The sequence below is a fragment of the Macaca fascicularis genome, chromosome 1 (genome assembly GCF_037993035.2).
Source record: "Macaca fascicularis isolate 582-1 chromosome 1, T2T-MFA8v1.1".
In the NCBI taxonomy this organism is placed as follows: domain Eukaryota; kingdom Metazoa; phylum Chordata; class Mammalia; order Primates; family Cercopithecidae; genus Macaca; species Macaca fascicularis.
In genome coordinates, this window is record NC_088375.1 from 218,650,016 (window position 1) to 218,670,344 (window position 20,329).

The window sequence follows — 20,329 nt, forward strand, 5'->3', positions numbered from 1 at the left end:
AATCTTCAATTTTCATTTTCTTTCTCCTCTCTACAGTTTCTTAATCAGAGTGGCTATTTCCGTAACAATAAAAACTGCTTCTTACAGAATCCTCAGGCAAAAGAAGTGTTGTGGCTCTTTTTCCATTTGTAATTCTTTTAGAGAATTCTCTAGGGTCTCACTGTGCTGCCCAGACTGGAGTGCGACACCGTGATCATAGCTCACTGCAGCCTCAAACTCCTGGGCTCAAGCAGTTCTCCCGCCTCAGCCTCCCAAGTAGTTAGGATTATAAGCATGTACCACCACCACATGCAGCTGATTTTTTTTTTTTTTTTTTTTTTAAGAAATGGGGTCTAACAGCCGGGTGCTATGGCTCACGCCTATAATCCCAACACTCTGGGAGGCTAAGGTGGGCAGATAACTTGAGGTCAGGAGTTCGAGACCACCCTGGCCAGCATGGTAAAACCCCATCTCTACTGAAAAAATACAAAAATTAGCCAGGTGTGGTAGCAGGTGCCTGTAATCCCAGATACTGGAAAGGCTAAGGCAGGAGAATCACTTGAACCTGGGAGGCGGTGATTGCAGTGATCAAGATTGCTCCACTGCACTCCAGTCAGGGCAACAGAGTGAGACTGTGTCTCAAAAAAAAAAGAAAAGAAAGGAAAGAAGGCCGGGCACGGTGGCTCAAGCCTGTAATCCCAGCACTTTGGGAGGCCGAGACGGGCGGACCACGAGGTCAGGAGATCGAGACCATCCTGGCTAACACAGTGAAACCCCGTCTCTACTAAAAATACAAAAACTTAGCCGGGCGAGGTGGCAGGCGCCTGTAGTCCCAGCTACTCGGGAGGCTGAGGCAGGAGAATGGCGTGAACCCGGGAGGCGGAGCTTGCAGTGAGCTGAGATCCGGCCACTGCACTCCAGCCTGGGTGACAGAGCGAGACTCCGTCTCAAAAAAAAAAAAAAAAAAGAAAGGAAAGAAATGGGTCTTACTATGTTGCCCAGGCTGGTCCCAAACTCCCAGCCTCAAATGATTCTCCTATCTTGGCCTCTCAAAGTGCTGGGATTACAGGCATGAGCCAGTGCGCCCGGCCTCTTAATTTTACTTTTGACCTCTGGGTATCTGCACCCCTTTACTTCTTAGGGAGATGCTTCTGTGGGTAGGTTTGGTGGAAGACAGAAAACAAGGGGCAAGGCTCTCTAGCACAGCCTGTATCATGAGACTCCACAGGAGAATTAAGCCCCACACAAAGTGATTCAAGTAAGTACTTTCACATCACCCAAAGGATGATGAAAAGACCGTACTATCCTAGAGAACACAGGAGAGAAGGTACCGATTGCCTTAGACAACAGGGTTGCATTTCCTCACTTGGGCCAGCCTCATACCCCAGCCCTGAACTTTCAATCTGGACACTTGGTCAGTGGTGAGAGAGTGGCCATGAGTCTAGCTGTGGCACCCTGAAGAGTATAGCAGACACGCGGCCAGAAACACATTCATCTTTCACATACAATGACAGAAGTAAAAACATTTATTTTATCTTAAAAATCTGGTCCCGCAAAAAGGCCAACACTTTTTTCAGTTCATGGTCTTGACCCTTCAAAAATGAAATCTTTCAACTGAGAGGTGAGTTAATAAAAGGAATTTCAGAGGTGCTTTCAGATTTCTTATAAACCAGTAAACCAAGCAACCCTGGACGTCTAGTTTACTGAGCTCCTTCTGCTAGTCATTCACAGTTCCTGAAGGAGAAAAGAAATTGTTTGCAGATAAGGCACTTTAGAAACCACCAAAGAGAAAACGCAAGTCTGCCAGGAGCGGCACTGTGAACCTGCGAGCCGAGAGCGCCACCAGCAGACAGAGTGCGGACTCCCACAGCCCCATGACAACAGCTTCCACCTTCCTGCCCCAACACTGTTCCGTCTGGCTTCCAGCACCCGCCCTGGCTCTGTGTTGCCTACCTGGCCGAGAATACATGGGAACCAGACAACCGGCCAGAGATGAACACTGCTGCCTCAAGCTCAGGGCAGCTGCACACAGTGAGGAATCCCTTCAGAGGCCCCTGCTGCGGCACGCTGAAGGAGCAGTTCCCTTTGCAAAGATGAGTTAGTACGGATCAGCACATTAGCAAAGCAAAATATTTAAACATTTTCAAAAGCTGCTAATCCTTCCAGTTTCCCTCCTGATTGTGAGCTCAAGCTGCAGCCTCTAAACCTGCTAAACATCAGGAAGAAACCCCTCCTCTGGAGGGCAGATGGACTGAAGTGGCTACAGCCAGTGTGGGTACAGAAAGCCTCCCGCTGAACAGTGATCACATGACACCTGTAGACCCTGGGAAGGGCTGGTCTGAATCCAGGCAGCAAACTTAACCTATTCTTTTGCTTTGGGGGCTTGTGTTTAATAGGGGTCATTGCAATGGAAGAAGTCTCAAGAGTCTCTCTCATGTCAAGAGGACAGATGGGGACAAGGATCCTGGAGCTTTTCTTCTCCTGTGTTCTGGTTGCATACTTGAATCCCAGGAAACAGTGTGACATGGTGCCAATTTACTGCCCAACATGCCCAGTTTGTCAACAGAGCCAAACAAGGAGAGAAGAGATTCATACTCCAAACACAGGCCAGCTGAGGAGTGCTTCTCCCTCCTTCCTTTGGCCCAGACGAGGGAGCTCCTTCCCAGAAGTCACATGAGGAAAAATTGTGCTCAGGTCAGAATTGGACCCAGCCTGTGCCGGGCTGGGTCTGGCTGGAAGTTGATCTGTAAAGAGAAGACAGGGAAGGGTGGGGGAGTTCAGATCTTTGAAAATCCAAAGCAGATAAAAGGTGGTTTCTCTCTGGACAGAAAAAGCTCTAAGAAGCCAGTTCCTAAATGTTCTAAAGCAGCAGTCAGCAAACTTTGGCACAGAGACCAAATCTGGCCCTCAATTTTTTTTTTAAATAATGTAACTGTATTTATCATTTTTGTGTGTGGTTTTGTTTTGTTTTGGTTTTTTTGAGACAGGGTCTCACTGTCACCCAGGCTGCAATGCAGTGGCACACTCAAGGCTAACTGCAGCCTCAACCTCTTGAGCTCAAACGATCCTCCTACCTCAGCCTCCCTAGTAGCTGGAACTACATGACCGGTTAATTTTGTATTTCTTTTAGTAGAGACAGGGTTTTGCCATGTTGCCCAGGCTGGTCTCGAACTTCTGGCCTCTAGTGATCTGCCTGCTTCAGCCTCCCAAAGTGCTGGGATTACAGGTGTGAGCCAACACGCCTGGCCAAAGAGGCTTAACCCCTTTCCCATCTAGAAAAAAAGAGCAGGCCGGGCGCGGTGGCTCAAGCCTGTAATCCCAGCACTTTGGGAGGCCGAGACGGGCGGATCACGAGGTCAGGAGATCGAGACCATCCTGGCTAACACGCTGAAACCCCGTCTCTACTAAAAAAGTAGAAAAAAAACTAGCCGGGCGAGGTGGCGGGCGCCTGTAGTCCCAGCTACTCGGGAGGCTGAGGCAGGAGAATGGCGTGAACCCGGGAGGCGGAGCTTGCAGTGAGCCGAGATAGAGCCACTGCACTCCAGCCTGGGTGACAGAGCGAGACTCCATCTCAAAAAAAAAAAAGAAAAAAAGAGCGCAGCTCACTGCCAGCCCTCATTTAATTTTACATAAATACGCTCTTTGAGGCTGAAGCAAATCTGACTGATTTTCAATGTGAAAATAAAATATAAAATACAAAAACTGTTCTTGGAGTTATTCCAGAATCATCTAAATCATCAGAACTGTCTATTGTGGGAAAAATCGGACTCCTCAAATGAATCTTAGGCTAAAAGCTGTTTAAGAACGATGTTAACATTACATGTAAGAATGCTGCGTTTTCTAGAATTTGACATTTTCAGCAATCAATAATTACTGTATTTTGGGCCGGGCACGGTAGTTCATGCCTGTAATCCCAGCACTCTGGGAGGCTGAGGTAGGCGGACTGCCTGAACCTGAAAGGCAGAGTTTACAGTGAGTCAAGATCATGCCATTGCACTCCAGCCTGGGCAACAAGAGCGAAACTCCCTCTCAAAAAAAAAAAAAGGAAAAAAAAAAGAAAAGAAAACATCCAAATTAAAACTGTTACTCCTAATCCTAACACCAGAAGGCAGGCATGTGGAACAATACAAGGTTTGTAGAGCAATGGCCCTGGCCCCAGTCCCCAACAGAACATGGCCCTCCTCACCCTGTAGATTTGGTAAAGTCTCCCCAGATGTCAGCGGTGGCAGGCTTGGGCTGTGGCCAGGGTACAGGAGCACCTCCTACTGATGTTCCCGAGTCCGACCCATAGGAAGAGAAGAGGGGACAGAGGAGTCAGATACCTCTCTTTCTGGTTGTTTCCATGACCAAATCATAAGACTCAGTGAACAGTCTCATGACACCAGGTAGCTGGGAAAGCCACACGAAGACAAGTTTTTGGGCAACAAAACACCACTGGGTTGCCACACTTCCAGCATCTTCCCACCAGCCCTTGAGGGCTCTGGAGAAAAAGCGGAAAGCCACACACAAGGTGGAAGGAGGGGTGCCGGCGGAGTTGGGGTTAGTCTCACGTCATCTATCATGCACACCTGAAGCTGACTTTGTTATCAACCGTTCATGTTGAAATCTATTTAAAATTTACTATAACCTGGCTCAGCTTCTTGAACGGAGAATGTCCAACAAAACTGCAAGATCATCTTCATATCAAGCCTGCACTACCATGTCTGGATCAACTAGCTGAGAACATTATGTGCCAGCCACGTGCCGAGTCCCAGGCCCCAAACTGGTTAGGGGTCAGGAAGAGCGTTCCCAAGAGCTCACACAGAAGCGCATTCCTATCTCTCCACCAAGGTGGGTGACACCATGGGGCTACAATGCCTGCTCTTGTGCTTTTCTGGCACCTCCCCCAGTGCTGCCATCTGTCCCTTCTGAAGGGCCTGTGTTTGCCACACCGCCTTCACATTAATTTGCTATTTCTAATCTGCTCTGGGCCAGGAGAACAGATAAAACTAGGGCCCTCAATGCTCACCAAGTGCTCAAGGCACATTATCTTCTGTGAACCTCACCCCAGCCTCTAGGAAAAGAGATTGGGACGAGCCATGTGACTGTGCAGGTCATTTCAGTTTCCATTCTCCTACCTCTAAAATGGTGAAAATAACAGAACTACTCCATAGGACTGGTGTGAGGATTAAATACCCATGGAATGCTTAGAACAGGTCCAGCATATAGTGGCAATAACGATATGAATAAAATGAGAGCTAACATTCAGTAAGCACTTAGAATGTTCCAAAAATTGTTCTAAGTGCTATACATAGATTAGTTTATTTGATCCTCACAAGAAACCTATATTTTAAGTATCATTACTTCCCCTATCCTACAGATGAGAAAAATGAGGCATGGAGAAGTGATTTTCTAAAGATCACAAAACTGGGCTGGGCACAGTGGCTCAGCCTGTAATCCCAGCACTTTGGGTGGCCAAAGCAGGTGGATCACCTGAGGTCAGGAGTTTGAGACCAGCCTGGCCAACATGGTGAAACCCCTGTCTCTACTAAAAATACAAAAATTAGCCAGGCATGGTGGTGCACAGCTGTAATGCCAGCTACTTGGGAGGCTGAGGCAGGAGAATTGCTTGAACCCAGGAGGTGGAGGTTGCCGTGAGCTGAGATCATGCCACTGCTCTCCAGACTGAGCGACAGAGTAAGACTCCATCTTAAAAATAAATAAGTAGGCCAGGCATGGTGGCTCATGCCTGTAATTGCAGCACTTTGGGAGGCCAAGGCGGGAGGATCACCTGAGGTCAGGAGTTCAAGACCAGCCTGACCAACATGGAGAAACCCCGTCTCTACTAAAAACACAAAATTAGCCAGCCGTGGTGGTACATGCCTGTAATTCCAGCTACTCAGGAGGCTGAAGCAGGAGAATCACTTGAACCTGGGAGGCAGAGGCTGCGGTGAGCTGAGATCATGCCGTCACACTCCAGCCTATGCAACAAGAGCAAAACTCCATCTCAAAAATAAAAAAATAAAAATAAATTAATTAATAAAGATCACAAAGCTGGTAAGCTAAAATTTGAACCCAACCATATCGCTCATATAGTAAGTGCTTCATAAATGTTGCTATTTATGACTTATTATCTGACACCATTTTGTTTGTAGACATGCTAACTGCCTGTCTCAGACACCAGAACACAAGCCCTTGAGAACTAAAACTTGATGCTACACCTGCCAGTTGCCTAGAACTTTACCCGGCACACAGCAAGCACACCATATTAAAATTAAAATGCTGTTAAAAATGAATCAGCAAGGCCAGGTGTGGTGGCTCATGCCTGTAATCCCAGCACTTTGGGAGGCTGAGGTGGGCAGATCACAAGGTCAGGAGATCGAGGCCATCCTGACCAACATGGTGAAACCCTGCCTCTACTAAAAATATAAAACTTAGGTGGGTGTGGTGGCACATGCCTGTAATCTCAGCTACTCGGGAAGCTGAAGCAGGAGAATCACTTGACCCCAGGAGTCAGAGGTTGTGGTGAGCCGAGAACATGCCACTGCTCTCCAGCCTGGGTGACAGAGCAAGACTCCATCTCAAATAAATAAATAAATAAATAACCATCAGCAACCAAGGGATGGCCTAAGGTAGTAGCTCTCAGACTTTAGTCAACACACAAACATGAATAGACATAAGGCCTGGACAAAGTGGCTCACGCCTATAATCCTGGCACTTTGGGAGGCCAAGGCGGGCGGATCACCTGAGGTCGGGAGTTCAAGACCAGTCTGACTAACATGGAGAAACCCCGTCTCTACCAAAAATACAAAATTAGCTGGGTGTGGAGGCGCATGCCTGTAATCCCAGCTACTCGAGAGGCTGAGGCAGGAGAATCACCTGAACCCAGGAGGCAGAGGTTGCGGTGAGCCGAGATCATGCCATTGCACTCCAGCCTGGGCAACAAGAGTAAAAAGACTCCATCTCAAAAAAAAAAAAAAAAAGAATAGACATAAGAATGCAGATTCCTGCCCCTATCCCCCAGCGATGCCAAGGCAAGTGGTCCTATGACCCCACTCTGAGAAATAACGCTTAAAGAACAGTTCCCAAGCCGGGCACGGTGGCTCAAGCCTGTAATCCCAGCACTTTGGGAGGCTGAGACGGGCGGATCACAAGGTCAGGAGATCGAGACCATCCTGGCTAACACGGTGAAACCCCGTCTCTACTAAAAAATACAAAAAACTAGCCGGGCGAGGTGGCGGGCGCCTGTGGTCCCAGCTACTCCGGAGGCTGAGGCAGGAGAATGGCGTAAACCCGGGAGGCGGAGCTTGCAGTGAGCTGAGATCCGGCCACTGCACTCCAGCCTGGGCAACAGAGCCAGACTCAGTCTCAAAAAAAAAGAACAGTTCCCAGTACCAGGCGGGCTCTCTGACTGCCCCTTCTGCCACTCTCCAGGTTAGAGTATTCCCCCCAGGGCTGAAGCCTAAAGCTTGACCTCCAGATAGGGCAGCTGATGTTGGGGATGCTTAGGAATCAGCACAGCAGGAAGGCTTCCTGCCTGCAAGCTGGAGAGAGCTGTGGGCAGAAGGCAGGCTGGTAACAATCGCCCAGCCCGGGGAAGGCCAGGAGCATCAAGCTGGGCTGGGCAGGGTGGGGAGGTAGAGGCACAGGGCTGGCACCCCAGCGTGGTCAGAGGCTGACACTAGACACTCACTTCCAGGATCCCAGGGTCTCCGAAGGGCTCCTCAGCACAAGCTGCCGGGGCAAATGCTCTCAGCTTTCCACACCCGAGGTGCTCACTCCAAACGAAATTTCATTTCCCACCACTCACCTTGGCATACCTTATGCTGTACCCATCTCCCTAAATACACCAGGTGTCTAAAAGTCTTGGCCTCATTCATGTTCTCTCTGCCTGGAATGCCAACCACTCCCACTCTATCTGCCTCCTTCAAGGTCCAGATCAATGTCACCTCTTCCATGAAACCTCCCCAGATCACACTAGCTGATGGTGGGTCTAGGCCTACACATTTGGTCTCTGTGCTGTGACTCATCTCTCACACTACACGTGAGCAGAGACAGTGTCTCCATTACCCACTCACTCAGTACCCACTGAGCACACACTGGGAACCAGGAACTGACATGTTGATGATTTCACAGTAACAAACAAATCCCAGCCCCGGCCTCTCAGGGGAAGGCAGACGCCATAAAGGCCAACTAGAAGGAGCCCCTTACCAGCGTGTGCAGAATCAGCTTTGGGTGCCCGCCTTTCTTCTTTGACATGGACAGGTACTACATTACCAATCCACGTGTGTGACGGGGGGAAAACCATGGGGCCCAGCTGCCAGTGAGAAGAGGAGCACACAGGTACCGATCCAGCAGTCGCCCACTGAGCACTAACCTGAACTGGGAGCAACTGCTGGCTGGGTGAGGGATCCCCCTACAGCCAACTGCTCCCCAGGGGGAGGGATCAGGGTGGAGGTTTTGCCCCCTGGGGGAGGGGGAAGCAGGCTCAGCCCTCCTGTGCTGGCAGGCCGGGCTCGGGGATTCCCGGCTGCTCCTTCCTTCTTCTTCATGTTCTAAACAGGGAAGAGGAATGCAAATCAGCCAGTTCTGCTGCAGTCCCAGTGCTACCAGAAAACCCCACGAGGAGGGCCAAGGTGACCCCAGAGCCCTAACATCTGTCTAACCAAAAGATGGTCCTACCTAGCATGGTTATGAGCTACACTTAGTGCATCATCATTCTGAATCTATCACAAATAAGGTCCATTTTAAAACCCAGCACCCCACTTCATTCATCAGGGAAATGCAGATCAAAGCTATAATGATAAACCATTACACACTCACCAGAATGGCTAAAATGTAGATTATCAAGTATTGACTATGACATGGAGTAACCATTCATGTGCTGCTGATCGAAGTGTAAACTGGTAAAACTACTTTGAAAAATTACTTGAAAGGATCTATAAAGCTCAACATAGGAACTTAAACTTATGACTCCGCAATTCCACTCCTAGATATAAACCAACAGAAATCATACATATATGCACCAAAAGACATGAACTCAAACATCTACAACAGCACTATTTGTAATCGCCCCAAACTGGAAACTACCCAAATGTCCATCATCAGTAAAACATAAATAAATTGGATGAATTCTCACAATGGTACATGCCACAACAGTGAGAATGAACAAACTACACACAACACCATGGATGACTCTTACAAAAATTACATTGAGTAAGAGAAAGAAATCATCCCAAAACAGGATTAGGTGTATGATTCAACTTATGAAAGTTAAGAACAAATGAAACCTACAGTATGTGAAGTCAGTATAGGGTTACTCAGGGTAGTTACTGGGAGGGGCCAGGAGAGGTGTTTCCAGAGTGCTGACTATCTTTTGCATCTTGAGCGAGGTGCAAGTTTATAAATTGGGTTGTTTTGTTTTGTTTTTTTGATCCAGAGTTTTGCTTTTGTTGCCCAGGCTGGAGTACAATGGCTTGATCTTGGCTCACTACAACCTCCGCCTCCCGGGTTCAAGCAATTCTCCTGCCTCAGCCTCCCGAGTAGCTGGGATTACAGGCGCGCACCACCACGCCCGGCTAATTTTGTATTTTTAGTAGAGACGGGGTTTCTCCATGTTGGTAAGGGTTGTCTTGAACTCCCGACCTCAGGTGATCCACCCGCCTCGGCCTCCCAAAGTGCTGGGATTACAAGCAGGAGCCACCACTCCTGGCCTATAAATTAGGTTTTTAAAATTTCACTAAGTTCTGCACTTATGATTTGTACACTTTTTTACATGCATATTATACTTCAAGAAAATGCTTAAAAAAAAACTGAGCACCAAGCATGAGCCAGAAACCAGCACAAGTCACACAGATGAAGATAATATGTTCCCTACTTGTAAGGAAAGCAGCAGCTTAATAGAATAGTAAGTCCAGCCCTGAAGTCAAAAGACCTCAAAGACCTCAGTGTGAGTACAGATGTGCCAGTTATTTGTAGCTCTGTGACCCTGGGCAAGTCCCCAACCATCCCTAAGCCTCCATTTCCTCATCTCACAGAGGAAAGGGAGATGTTTAATTCACATGAGAAACGCCTAAAAACACTACCTGGCCCACAGCTGGTGCTCATTAAATGTTAGTTTCCTCCAAGCGAGAGAAAGAATCGCATCCCAACCAGTCCACTGGATTGGACTTGCATTTCTCTCTTAAGGGCCAGCTGGCCAACTTCAAGGATCCCAAATCACCAGCACGAAGCAGAAAAGAGGAGAAAGAGATGGTAAGTAAAGAGGAAAAGCATTATTTTAGCGTTACAAAGCTTCTTCAAAAAACAAATCCATCTCAACACAGTATTCCTGGCAAAAACAAAAACCAATCCACTTGGTCCTTGGGTGCCCCCAATCATAAGTCTGACCTCATCTCCCCTCTCCACCCTTGCAGCCAGGTAAAGGTCAACTTTAGGCAACCCAGCCCAACCTGTTCCTATGAACAGGAACTGACCGGGGGAAGCCAGAGGTAGAGCAGCTCAGAACAAAGACACAGGAGCCAGGACAACACTATCAGCAGAAGCTGCCCAGGACTCCCAGTGTCCACCTCAACGCCTTCCTGCCAGAACTCTCCCAAATCTTCCTCATACAAGACACAGCCTGGGATGAGCACATGGGTCCCTCCTGATGCACTCTAATAGCTAGGACAGAAGCACCACTTCCGGCAGCAAATGACTGATGCTCCTTCTCAGCTCAGAGGCTTTGCACCTGCTGGTCCTCTTTGATCACTCTTCCCTTGCCTACAGGTCCCTTCTCCCAGTAAGCCTTACTTGGTTCCCAACTCTATGGGCTGCATGCCCTTCCTCTAGGGGCCCACGGCACCCAGGGCATCCCTTAGTTATGGAACCTTTCCTGCCATGTTGTAATTACATTTTTACCTGCCTGTCTCAGTTTAACTCTGAGTTCCACAAGAATAGAGGTCTCTCGTTCACCCCTGGTGCAGGACCTGGCACAAGGCAGATGCTCACTAAACATCTGCTGAACTGAAGGAGCTGAACCATAAGAAGAGCGATGGGCTCTGGGTGGCCACAAGTATCACGTGACCATGGCCACCACAGTCAAGCAAGGGTGGAACTCACTGCGATGTTAAGCTTGATGGTCTGGCCCTCCTTGAAGCCCAGGTCCAATTTAGGGCCTTGGTCTGGGTTCTGGGCTTGTTTTGCAAATTCACACTGCTGTTTCACCCACCTGGGGAGAGAACATGAGGAAAAAGGTGAGGAAGAAAGAGACCAGCTGCCCTGCAATCACTAGCTCACTTCACTACTGCCTGCCATCAGTCCAGGCTGAGCCTCGTAGTGAGACGGGGTGGCAAAAAGAGTGCAGGCTTGGGAGGCCTGAATTCAAATCCTGCTCTGACACTTAAGTAGCTGCATGCACATTGGTTTCCTTGTCAGCAAAATATGCCCACAATTCTATAGGTCTTCAAGATGGCTACGAGTTCAGTGAGATCACTCATGTAGAGGGTCCTAACACTGTCTCTAGGACACATGTGAGAGCCTGCCCTTCCCTCTACAACATGTGGCACAAGAACTAAGATGCGGTCTCTACACATCCTCAAACACTCAGAAGGTAGACAGGGAGACAAGACAGATACCCAGTAGAGGGCAACACAAAGCTCCCCCACCCTCCATACCACACCACACAGCAGCACCAGGTCAGGGAAGAGCCAGAAGCGTCCACATGAGTGGCCGGGCACAGCCCACTCACTGGCAGCCTGAGTTCAAGCCCTGCAGATGGTGGAGGAGGACTTCCTGCCCTATCTCTTAGCTTCAGAAAAGGACATCAGAGCATCTGCTGGGTGCCCTAGGAATCCAAGCGCCACTGATGACATGGAGGAGCAGGCCCAGAAAGGCCACAGGAGGCTGATGAGGACTCTGACTGCTCAGGGGCCTGGTAAGGGAAGACAGGTGGCAGGCCCGAAGGCTGGGATGGTAGAGATGGGCCTCGGGTAAAGGACAAGGCTTTACAGCAGAGATGAACATTGGCAGAGCAGACAGGTGGCTTGCCCTGGGTTCTCCTGAGTCTCCGTTGCCAGACAAATCACACACAACCACTTGGGTATCCTAACCTGGGAGATCATTCTGTCCAGGGAAAGAAGGGAGGGGCATGAGCATGTGTCTCCCAGAACCACTCACTTGAAATGGTCCTGCAATGCAACATTGAAGTCAAAGGCATCACCTCGGTCCCCGAAGCCAATTCCAATAAACGCCCGTCGCCCTGGGGGACAACACATGATCAATCCCACCTTCCACAGGCTGAGAAAACCTTTCCCAAGAGGAGGAAGCACCAGGACCCATGCCTACCATTTCCATCTTCGATGCGGATCACGAAGTACCTGCTGGAGTCCGTCACACTCTCCACAGCTGTGCCGGGAAACTGATCCACCGGGGCCTGAGCAAACAGCTCCCCTGAAAGCACAGATTAAGTTGAGCGCTGAGCCCTGAGCCCCCTTCCAGCCAGGTGTTTCTACCAGACTACTGGGCCTTTTTCCCGCAAGGTATCTCTAGCCAGCTGGGACAGATTGGCAAATCTTACTCTGGAATTCAAATCAAATCCATTCTTGCTAAAAGGAAGACACAGAAAATATAACTAAGGAAAGGCTTAAGTCAGAGATAGCTTACAGGTCAAATCTAGCCCAGTTTAGTATTCTGCCTGGTCTCTCTTAAAATTAAGCTCTATTAAGGCTGAGCGTCCAAGCCAACCTGAGCAGCTGGAGCTGCTAGCCCATCCATTCCATCTGCTTTACCCACTTATATTACCTGAACCCCGAGTGTCCTAGAACAGGTGAGCCCTGACCTAGGTAATCACACCTGCTGAAGAGGCCCAGTACCTGAGGCAGGACTATAAGAGGAGCCAGTAAGCCCCGAGGAAATAAGGGAGGAGGTTTTCACACCCATAGGGAATCTGAAGCAGGCTGATTTAATTCAATCTGAGACAGGGCAAGCATGACTAGCTTTAAAAGGAGCCCTTGTGAAACACATCACCTTGTCAACTACAGCACTCGACAGGTGCAGCGCAACATAAAATTTCCACGAGCATTTATGACTGGCATCAGTTTTTCGTATGTGCTGACGTCTGTTGTTGCTTTTAGTATTTTTTGTTTTGTTTTTTTAGAAACAGGGTCATGGACTGGGTGTGGTCCCAGCACTTTGGGAGGCTGAGGTGGGGTGCATTGCTTGAGCCCAGGAATTTGATTTATACCCTTTTTTTTTTTTTTTGCCTGAGATAGAGTCTCCCTCTGTCGCCCAGGCTGGAGTGCAGCAGCGCGATCTCGGCTCACTGCAACCTCCACCTCCCAGGTTCAAGTGATTCTCCTGCCTCAGCCTCCCAAGCAGCTGGAATTACAGGCATGCACCTCCACACCCAGCTAATTTTTGTATTTTTTGTAGAGACAGTGTTTCATCATGTTGGCCAGGCTGGTCTTGAACTCCTGACCTCAGGTGATCCGCCCACCTCGGCCTCCCAAAGTGCTGGGATTACAGGCGTGAGCCACTGCGCCCGGCCGAGCCCAGGAATTTGAGACTAGCATGAGCAAGATGGTGAAACCTGGTCTCTAGAAAAAATATAAAAATAAGCCAGGCATGGTGGCACGCACATTTAGTTCCAGCTCCCTGGGAGGCTGAGGCAGGAGGATCCCTGACCCCAGGAGTTGGAGGCTGCAGTGAGCTGAGATTGTGCCACTGCACTCCAGCCAAGGTGACAAAAAAAAAAAAGAAACAGGGTCTGGGCTCTGTTGCCCAGATTGAAGTGCAATGTGCAGTGCATCATAGCTCACAGCAGCCTCAAACTCCTGGGCTCAAGTAATCTTCCTGCTTCAGCCTCTCACGTAGCTAGGAATACAGGCATATGCCAGCATGCCCACTCAATTTCTTTTGTTAGAGACAGGGTCTTCATATGTTGCCCAGGCTGGTCTCTAACTCCTGGTCTCAAGCCATCCTCCCACCTCGGCCTCCCAAAGTGCTGGGATTAGAAGCATGAGTCACCATACCTGGCTGGTGCTTTAAGTATTTAATCAAATATCTTCTATTGAATCCTGTGGTTTAGAGAGAACTTTGTTTTTTGGGTTGGTTGGTTTTTTTTTTTCCAAGGCAAAGTTTCACTCTTATTGCCCAGGATGGAGTGCAATGGCACAATCTCACCTCGCTGCAACCTCTGCCTCCCAGGTTCAAGCGATTCTCCTGCCTCAACCTCCCGAGTAGCTGTGTTTACAAGCATGCGCCACCATGCCCGGCTAATTTTGTATTTTTAGTACAGACGAGGTTTCTCCGTGTTGGTCAGGCTGGTCTCGAACCCCCGACCTCAGATGATCTGCCCGCATTGGCCTCCCAAAGTGCTGGGATTACAGGCGGGTGAGCCACCGTGCCTGGCCTGTTTTATTTTCTTTTTGTTTTCTTTTTGAGACAGTCTTGCTCTGTCACCCATGCTAGAGTGCAATGGTGCAATCTCGGCTCACTGCAACCTCTACCTCCTTGGTTCGAGTGATTCTTGTGCCTTAGCCTCCCAAGTAGTTGGGATTACAGGTGTCCACCACTACACCTGGCTAATTTTTGCATTTTTATTAGAGACAAGGTTTTGTCATATTGCCCAGGCTGCTCTGGAATTCCTGGGCTCAAGCGATCCACCTGTCTTGGCCTCCTAAAGTGAGGGGATTACAGGCATGAGCTACGTGCCGGGGCTAGAGGTAATTTTGTAATCAAGGCTGAACTGATTCAAAACCAACAGCCCTAGAGTCTGCAGTTTCTTGTCAATTTATCTGCCTTCTGTTCCAACCTTACCAAGATGCCTTCAGCCTAGAGCAGTAATTCTCAATCGGGGTGATTTTGCTCCCCTGTCCCCAAGAGACATCTGGCAATGTCTAGAGATAATTTTGATCGTCACAACTTGGGGGGTGCTACTGACATCTGCTAGACAGAGGCCAAGAATGCTGTAAAATATCCTCATTGGGCTCCACAGCTCCCCAAAACAAAGACTCATCTGGTCCCAAGTGTCAACAGTGCTGAAGCTGAGAAAGCCTGGCCTAGAGTGATATGCTCATCACCTCATGGGAAAGTTAGAGACTAACATGACCCAGCCATGACCTTGAGCTAAGAGCACCTTGGGGTGGGTCCCACAGGGGAGGCTCAGCCCTAGGCAGTGGCTGTTACATTAGGGAGTCATGTTAAAGTCACAGCTGGCCGGGGCACAGTGGCTCACACCTGTAATTCCAACACTTTGGGAGGCCAAGGCGGGCGCATCACGAGGTCAGGAGTTCAAGAACAGCCTGGCCAATATGGTGAAACTCCGTCTCTACTAAAAACACACACAAAAAAATTAGCTGGGCGTGGTGGTGGGTGCCTGTAATCCCAGCTACTCGGGAGGCTGAGGCAGAGAACTGCTTGAACCCGTGAGGCGGAGGTTGCAGTGAGCCGAGATCGTGCCACTGCACTCCAGCCTGGATGACCAAGCAAGACTCCATCTAAAAAAAAAAATTTTTTTCAAATAAATAAAGTCACAGTTACCAAATTCCCCAGAGAACAACAGGTGGTACCATTCTCTTATGACACTACCTGGGATGTCACAGCAATTCTCCAGCTAAAATTCTCTGGCCTGGCCATGGCAGCTGCCTCTTCAAACTCCTCTGCCGCCAATACCCAAGTTCCCAAAGAACAAATCAACGCTTTGGGTTGCCTCGCAGTCCATAAAGCAATTAGAGAAATATCCGCTCACTTCCTATCCTCCAACAGTCTTATGAAGGAGGAACTAATATGATCCCCATTTCAACAAGGAGGAGGCCAAGGCTCCAGAGGTCATGTGGCTCACCCCACGTCCAGCAGCTCAGGCAGAACATAGTTCTGAGAAGAGGCAGCCAGTTCTGTCTCTGAACTTTTGCACTTTCTTCTGCTCTACAAAGGAAAATCTCTACACATTACACAAAATAAATGACCGAATGTTGTGGCACCTGACTGAGCAGGCACTGTGTCCGACCCCACTCGGGGTCTCAGCAGGGGGATTTCAGGCACACTGCCCTCCACAGCTCACCCAGATGCACTGGTGGCCCAGCACTTCTGAAGTTTCCCCCAAGACGATCTCTGCCACCTGACCCCAACACAACCCAGCTCGGCTTGTCCTCTCACTACAGAAAGAGCTGAGTAAGACAGTTTCCAGCTTCTTCAGTTAATGGGTGTGGTCAGCTCTGGGAGTTACCGCTGCGTTGATAAACAATTCCTCAGTAGGAAGCAGAGCCCAGCAGCAGAGAGCTGTGCATCCTCACCCGCCTGTCTTCAAGGCCACTTCCAGGGCTTCCTACTTCCTACCAGGACCAAGCTGTGGTCTCCTCTCCTTGGCCTCCACATTTTCCTGAGGACTCCTAAAAGGAACTGGTGTTTGACATGAAATACTTGTTTTTACACCTGGAGACAGTACTTTCTACAACTAAGGTGGGGGAAAGGTACAGCTTAAAGGTACACACATGTCTCTGATTTTCAGGACAGGTTCCCATGATCCCTGAGCAGCCTGGCCAGACCAGACCACCTCTCCCTTCATAAAGTGGGAGCGCAGCCCCTCAGCTAGGTGCAGCCTCCCTTGTGGTTACCTGAGGTCCTGTCCTCCAGCTTGATGTAGGCCATCTGCCCCTTTGCAGTGATCCTCAGCCGGCCACTCCATGATGGCTGGTCCAGCTGCCACTCCGCGGCCCTAAGGGGACAAACACCACTGAACCTCTGCCAGAGGCTCCTGCTGCGTGACCCCAATGCTGGGGATGGAAAGGGCTGCTTATTCTAGCCCAAGAGTTGGCAAATATTTTCTGTCAAGAGTAAGACAGTAAATATCTTTGGCTTTGCAGGGCACACAGCCTGTCACAACAAGGCCGCTCTGCTGCTGTAGAGTAAAAGCAGTACAGAACACGCACGTGGTGATGCTTTAGGTATCAACTATTTTCTACTGAGCACAGCTGTATTTCAATCGAAGTGTAGACATTGAAATCTGAAATTCATATAATGTTCCCAGTATGAAATACTCTCCTTTAAAAATTTTCCCAACTATTTAAAAAATGTAAAAACCATTCTTAGGTGTGAACCATACAAAAATACAGTGGGTTGTCACTTGGTGACCCCCTCTCTAGACCACAGTGTCCTCCTCCGAGTAGGGCTTCCTTCCAGTTTCCTTTCTATAGAAGCAGCAGTTGCAGGGGCCTGATTCTGTTTCTGACATTGCTTGACTGCAGTGATCTGAGTGACCATTTGAGAAAAGTGAGACTATCTCGAAAGAAAAAGTCAGCATGGAGCAATCACCAGAAGAGAAAAGGAGAACAGAAAAGTGAATGGGAGCTTAGGAAGAAACCCAGGAAACCATGAACTTACAGCAATGCCTCTTTTGGCTCTGGTTTGTTTGAAATGGGGTCTCACTCTGTCACCCAGGCTGAAGCGCAGTGGTGCAATCACAGCTCACTGAAGCCTCAACCTCCCGAGCCCAAGAGATCCTTCCACCTCAGCCTCCTGAGGAGCTGGGACTACAGGTGTGTACCAACACACCAGGCTAATAAAAAAAAAAAAAAAAATTATAGAGATAGGCTCTCACTATGTTGTCCAGGCTGGTCCTGAGGTCTTAGGCTGAAGAGATCCTTCCACCTAGGCATCCCAAAGTGTTGGGATTACAGGCGTGAGCCACCACAGCCAGCTGTTTTGACTCTTTTAAAGCATTAACTTCACATTTTAGTTCTAAGAAAAGGTCAGTAAAATCCCCAAATAGCAAGAACCGCAGGTGTTTCCAGGAGGCTTTTCTTGGAAGTCCCTGTGCCAGTTCTCAAGAACCCTGGACGCGGCTATCTTGAGGGCTGCACAAATGCAGATTGTCAACTCACAAATCAGCAGACTCAGTTCCAGTTCCTCTTACTAGGCCTGAGATTCAGGCTAAGGAGAGCTCCAAGACTTAATTGCAGGCACTGGTAGTTTCCTCTAAGCTAAACCAGCCAGCCCTGACAATCCATAACCTCACTCTCTGGGGCACCAAGAGGAACCAAACCCATCCTACTAAAGACCCAATAGGGGGCCGGGCGTGGTGGCTCATGCCTGTAATCCAAGCACTTTGGGAGGCCCGAGGCGAGTGGATCAGGATCACTTGAGGTTGGGAGTTCGAGACCAGCCTGACTAACATGCAGAAACCTCGTCTCTACTAAAAACACAAAATTAGTCGGTAGTGGTGGTGTATGGCTGTAATCCCAGCTACTCTGGAGGCTGAGGCAGGAAAATCGCTTGAATTCGGGAGGCGGAGGTTGCAGTGAGCCGAGATCGCGCGCCATTACACTCTTAGCCTGGACAAGAGGGAAACTCTGTCTCAAAAAAAAAAAAAAAAAAAAAAAAAAAAAGAAGACCCAACAGAGGATAGGGCTAGACGACCATCAATGGTTTGATGGTCCAACTACAGTTTGATGACAGAAAACAAATGTATTTTGGTTACTGTTGTTTTTAACACTATTTTAAAATGTCATGAATGTAATGTTCACTAATACATCTTTCCACCATAAAATCAGCTATGAGCCCACGGTAACACAATGGAAAGTAACAAGAGGATATGTGGAAGCTCCATCATTCTTGGGGTGCAGGCCAATCCCGTATTTCCGAAAAACTTGGACAACCATCGCCTTCAATAGCCACCCCGGCCCCCGCAAATATGAACACTCCTCACCACCACTCAGTGGCACAAAATAGCCATAGGCCAGGGTGACTGTATGAAGTGTATCGTTGCTTCGTTTAATATTTTTCGTCTTGTTTTGATAGATAACACATACAAAGGGTAGTAAAATGCAAACAGTACAAAAGGGAAAGGAAGTCTCCTTCCAAGGGCGGTTCCCCTCCCCTAGGGCAGTTTCCTGTGTTCCCTTGCAGAGATACTCTGTATGTTTACAAGCGTGTGTGTTTATTCGTCTCAGGTAGAGATCAGAGAAATGTAGATGGGGTCCTCCCAACTGCTCCAGGCTGTGATCAAGGGTGAAATTCGTGCGAAGGGATCTGGGTAGGAAGGGATCCCCAGGCTTTGACCGTCAGCTTAAAGCTCCCCGGGACCGGTCCTTTCAGCCGGCTCTGGGCTCCCTCCCCTCCTCTCGGGTATTTCCGTCTGTGATAGGGGACCTCCCCGCTTAAGGCTTTTCGAGGATCCCTTCAAGGCCACCGGTTAGCGCTGAAAGAGAAGCGTCTGTAACATCACCACCCCCGACCAAGTTTAGGGTACCCGGCAGCCCACCGGGGTCCCTAAGCGCTAGATACGGCTTTAACGCCCTCCCTGCCGCCAGGAGTTCCGCGCGTCGTACTGAGACGGGCGAAACTCTGGGTCCGCCTCCCTGCTCGGGCCTGGAACTGGAAGAAGCAGCAGCATTAGCTCCCCCTCGCCCCAAAACTGCCCAGGGCTGTCCTCGGTTCCCGCAGTGGGTGTGTCCGGGTGGCGGAGAAAGAGTTAAATCGGAGCTAGCCTAGTCTGGCGGCGGGAAATCACCTGTAGCCACGGTTGGTAGCCCGCGGAGGGATGCGGTAGACGTGGACGTCAGGCTTGACACAGAGCACCGACTCGTACCCACTCTCCTCCATCGCGACGCCTGGAGCCCACCGGACTTCCGGCTCCTTCCACCGTTCCTCTGTCCGACGGACGGAAGCGGTGCGACTCTGTGACCAGATTTCGGCTAGAGCGGCAGTTCGCGGGCCTCAGCACGGCCTCGTTTGTGCGCCCTCTGCTGGAAACCCCGCTCAAGACACGCGGCGGGAGACCTTCGGAGGCTTCTCTCTCCCTCCAGACGCTTCTCTCTCCCTCGGGACACCGTCGGACGCAGAGAAAGAGACCGGCGCCGGCCATAGATGGACCCCTCCATATCCCATGGTCTGGGTGTGGATCATCCCCATCGCTTCAGTTCTTAGGCCTGGGGCCCAGTTGGCCGAGAGGCAAAGCCGTAGCCCACACTGCAGCATCTCTGTCCTCCAGCCTTTGCTGCCGCGCCTCCTCTGCCTGAATATCCTTCCCTCTCCTGACTAAGGGTCAGCTGGCCCCCCGACCCACCAGAGTAAGGGGATGCCCTTACCTTACCACCCTCCATGCTTCCCCTATGGGAACCCACTTATGTGTTCAGAGCCCCGTGTGGCCAAACCTCAACAACGAGTTGTATTCAAAGAAGTAAAGTTTGGTAACGCAAGTAATTTACGAAGAATTCCAGGCCGGGCGCAGTGGCTCACGCCTGTAATCCCAGCACTTTGGGAGGCTGAGGCGGGCGGATCACCTGAGGTCAGGAGTTCGAGACAAGCGTGGCCAACATGGTGAAACCCCGTCTCTACTAAAAATACAAAAATTAGCCGGGCTTGGTGGCGTATGTCTGTAGTCCTAGCTACTTGG

The 20,329-nt window shown here is 49.6% G+C and overlaps 1 protein-coding gene across 19 annotated transcripts; it reads right to left on the reverse strand.

The window, feature by feature from the left end:
• Positions 1-1,487: 1,487 nt before the first annotated feature.
• Positions 1,488-19,556, reverse strand: NECAP2 (NECAP endocytosis associated 2). 19 transcript variants are annotated; one of them, XR_012425521.1, is made up of 9 exons: positions 19,445-19,556; positions 16,551-16,651; positions 12,283-12,387; positions 12,115-12,196; positions 11,059-11,167; positions 10,044-10,160; positions 8,336-8,513; positions 4,166-4,241; positions 1,488-2,723 (listed from the first exon to the last, which is right to left on the reverse strand). XR_012425521.1 is itself a non-coding variant. In XM_005544658.3 (8 exons), the coding sequence occupies exons 1-8, from the start codon at positions 19,534-19,536 to the stop codon at positions 2,675-2,677; spliced, it is 792 nt and encodes a 263-aa protein (XP_005544715.1). In that variant the 5' UTR covers positions 19,537-19,556; the 3' UTR covers positions 1,488-2,674. The 19 variants fall into 19 exon arrangements, 11 of the variants coding, with proteins under 11 accessions (XP_005544715.1, XP_015297604.1, XP_015297617.3 ...); XR_012425522.1 differs by having other exon boundaries at positions 4,166-4,244; XR_012425534.1 differs by lacking the exon at positions 12,115-12,196 and having other exon boundaries at positions 4,166-4,244.
• Between the last annotated feature and the right edge of the window lie 773 nt (positions 19,557-20,329).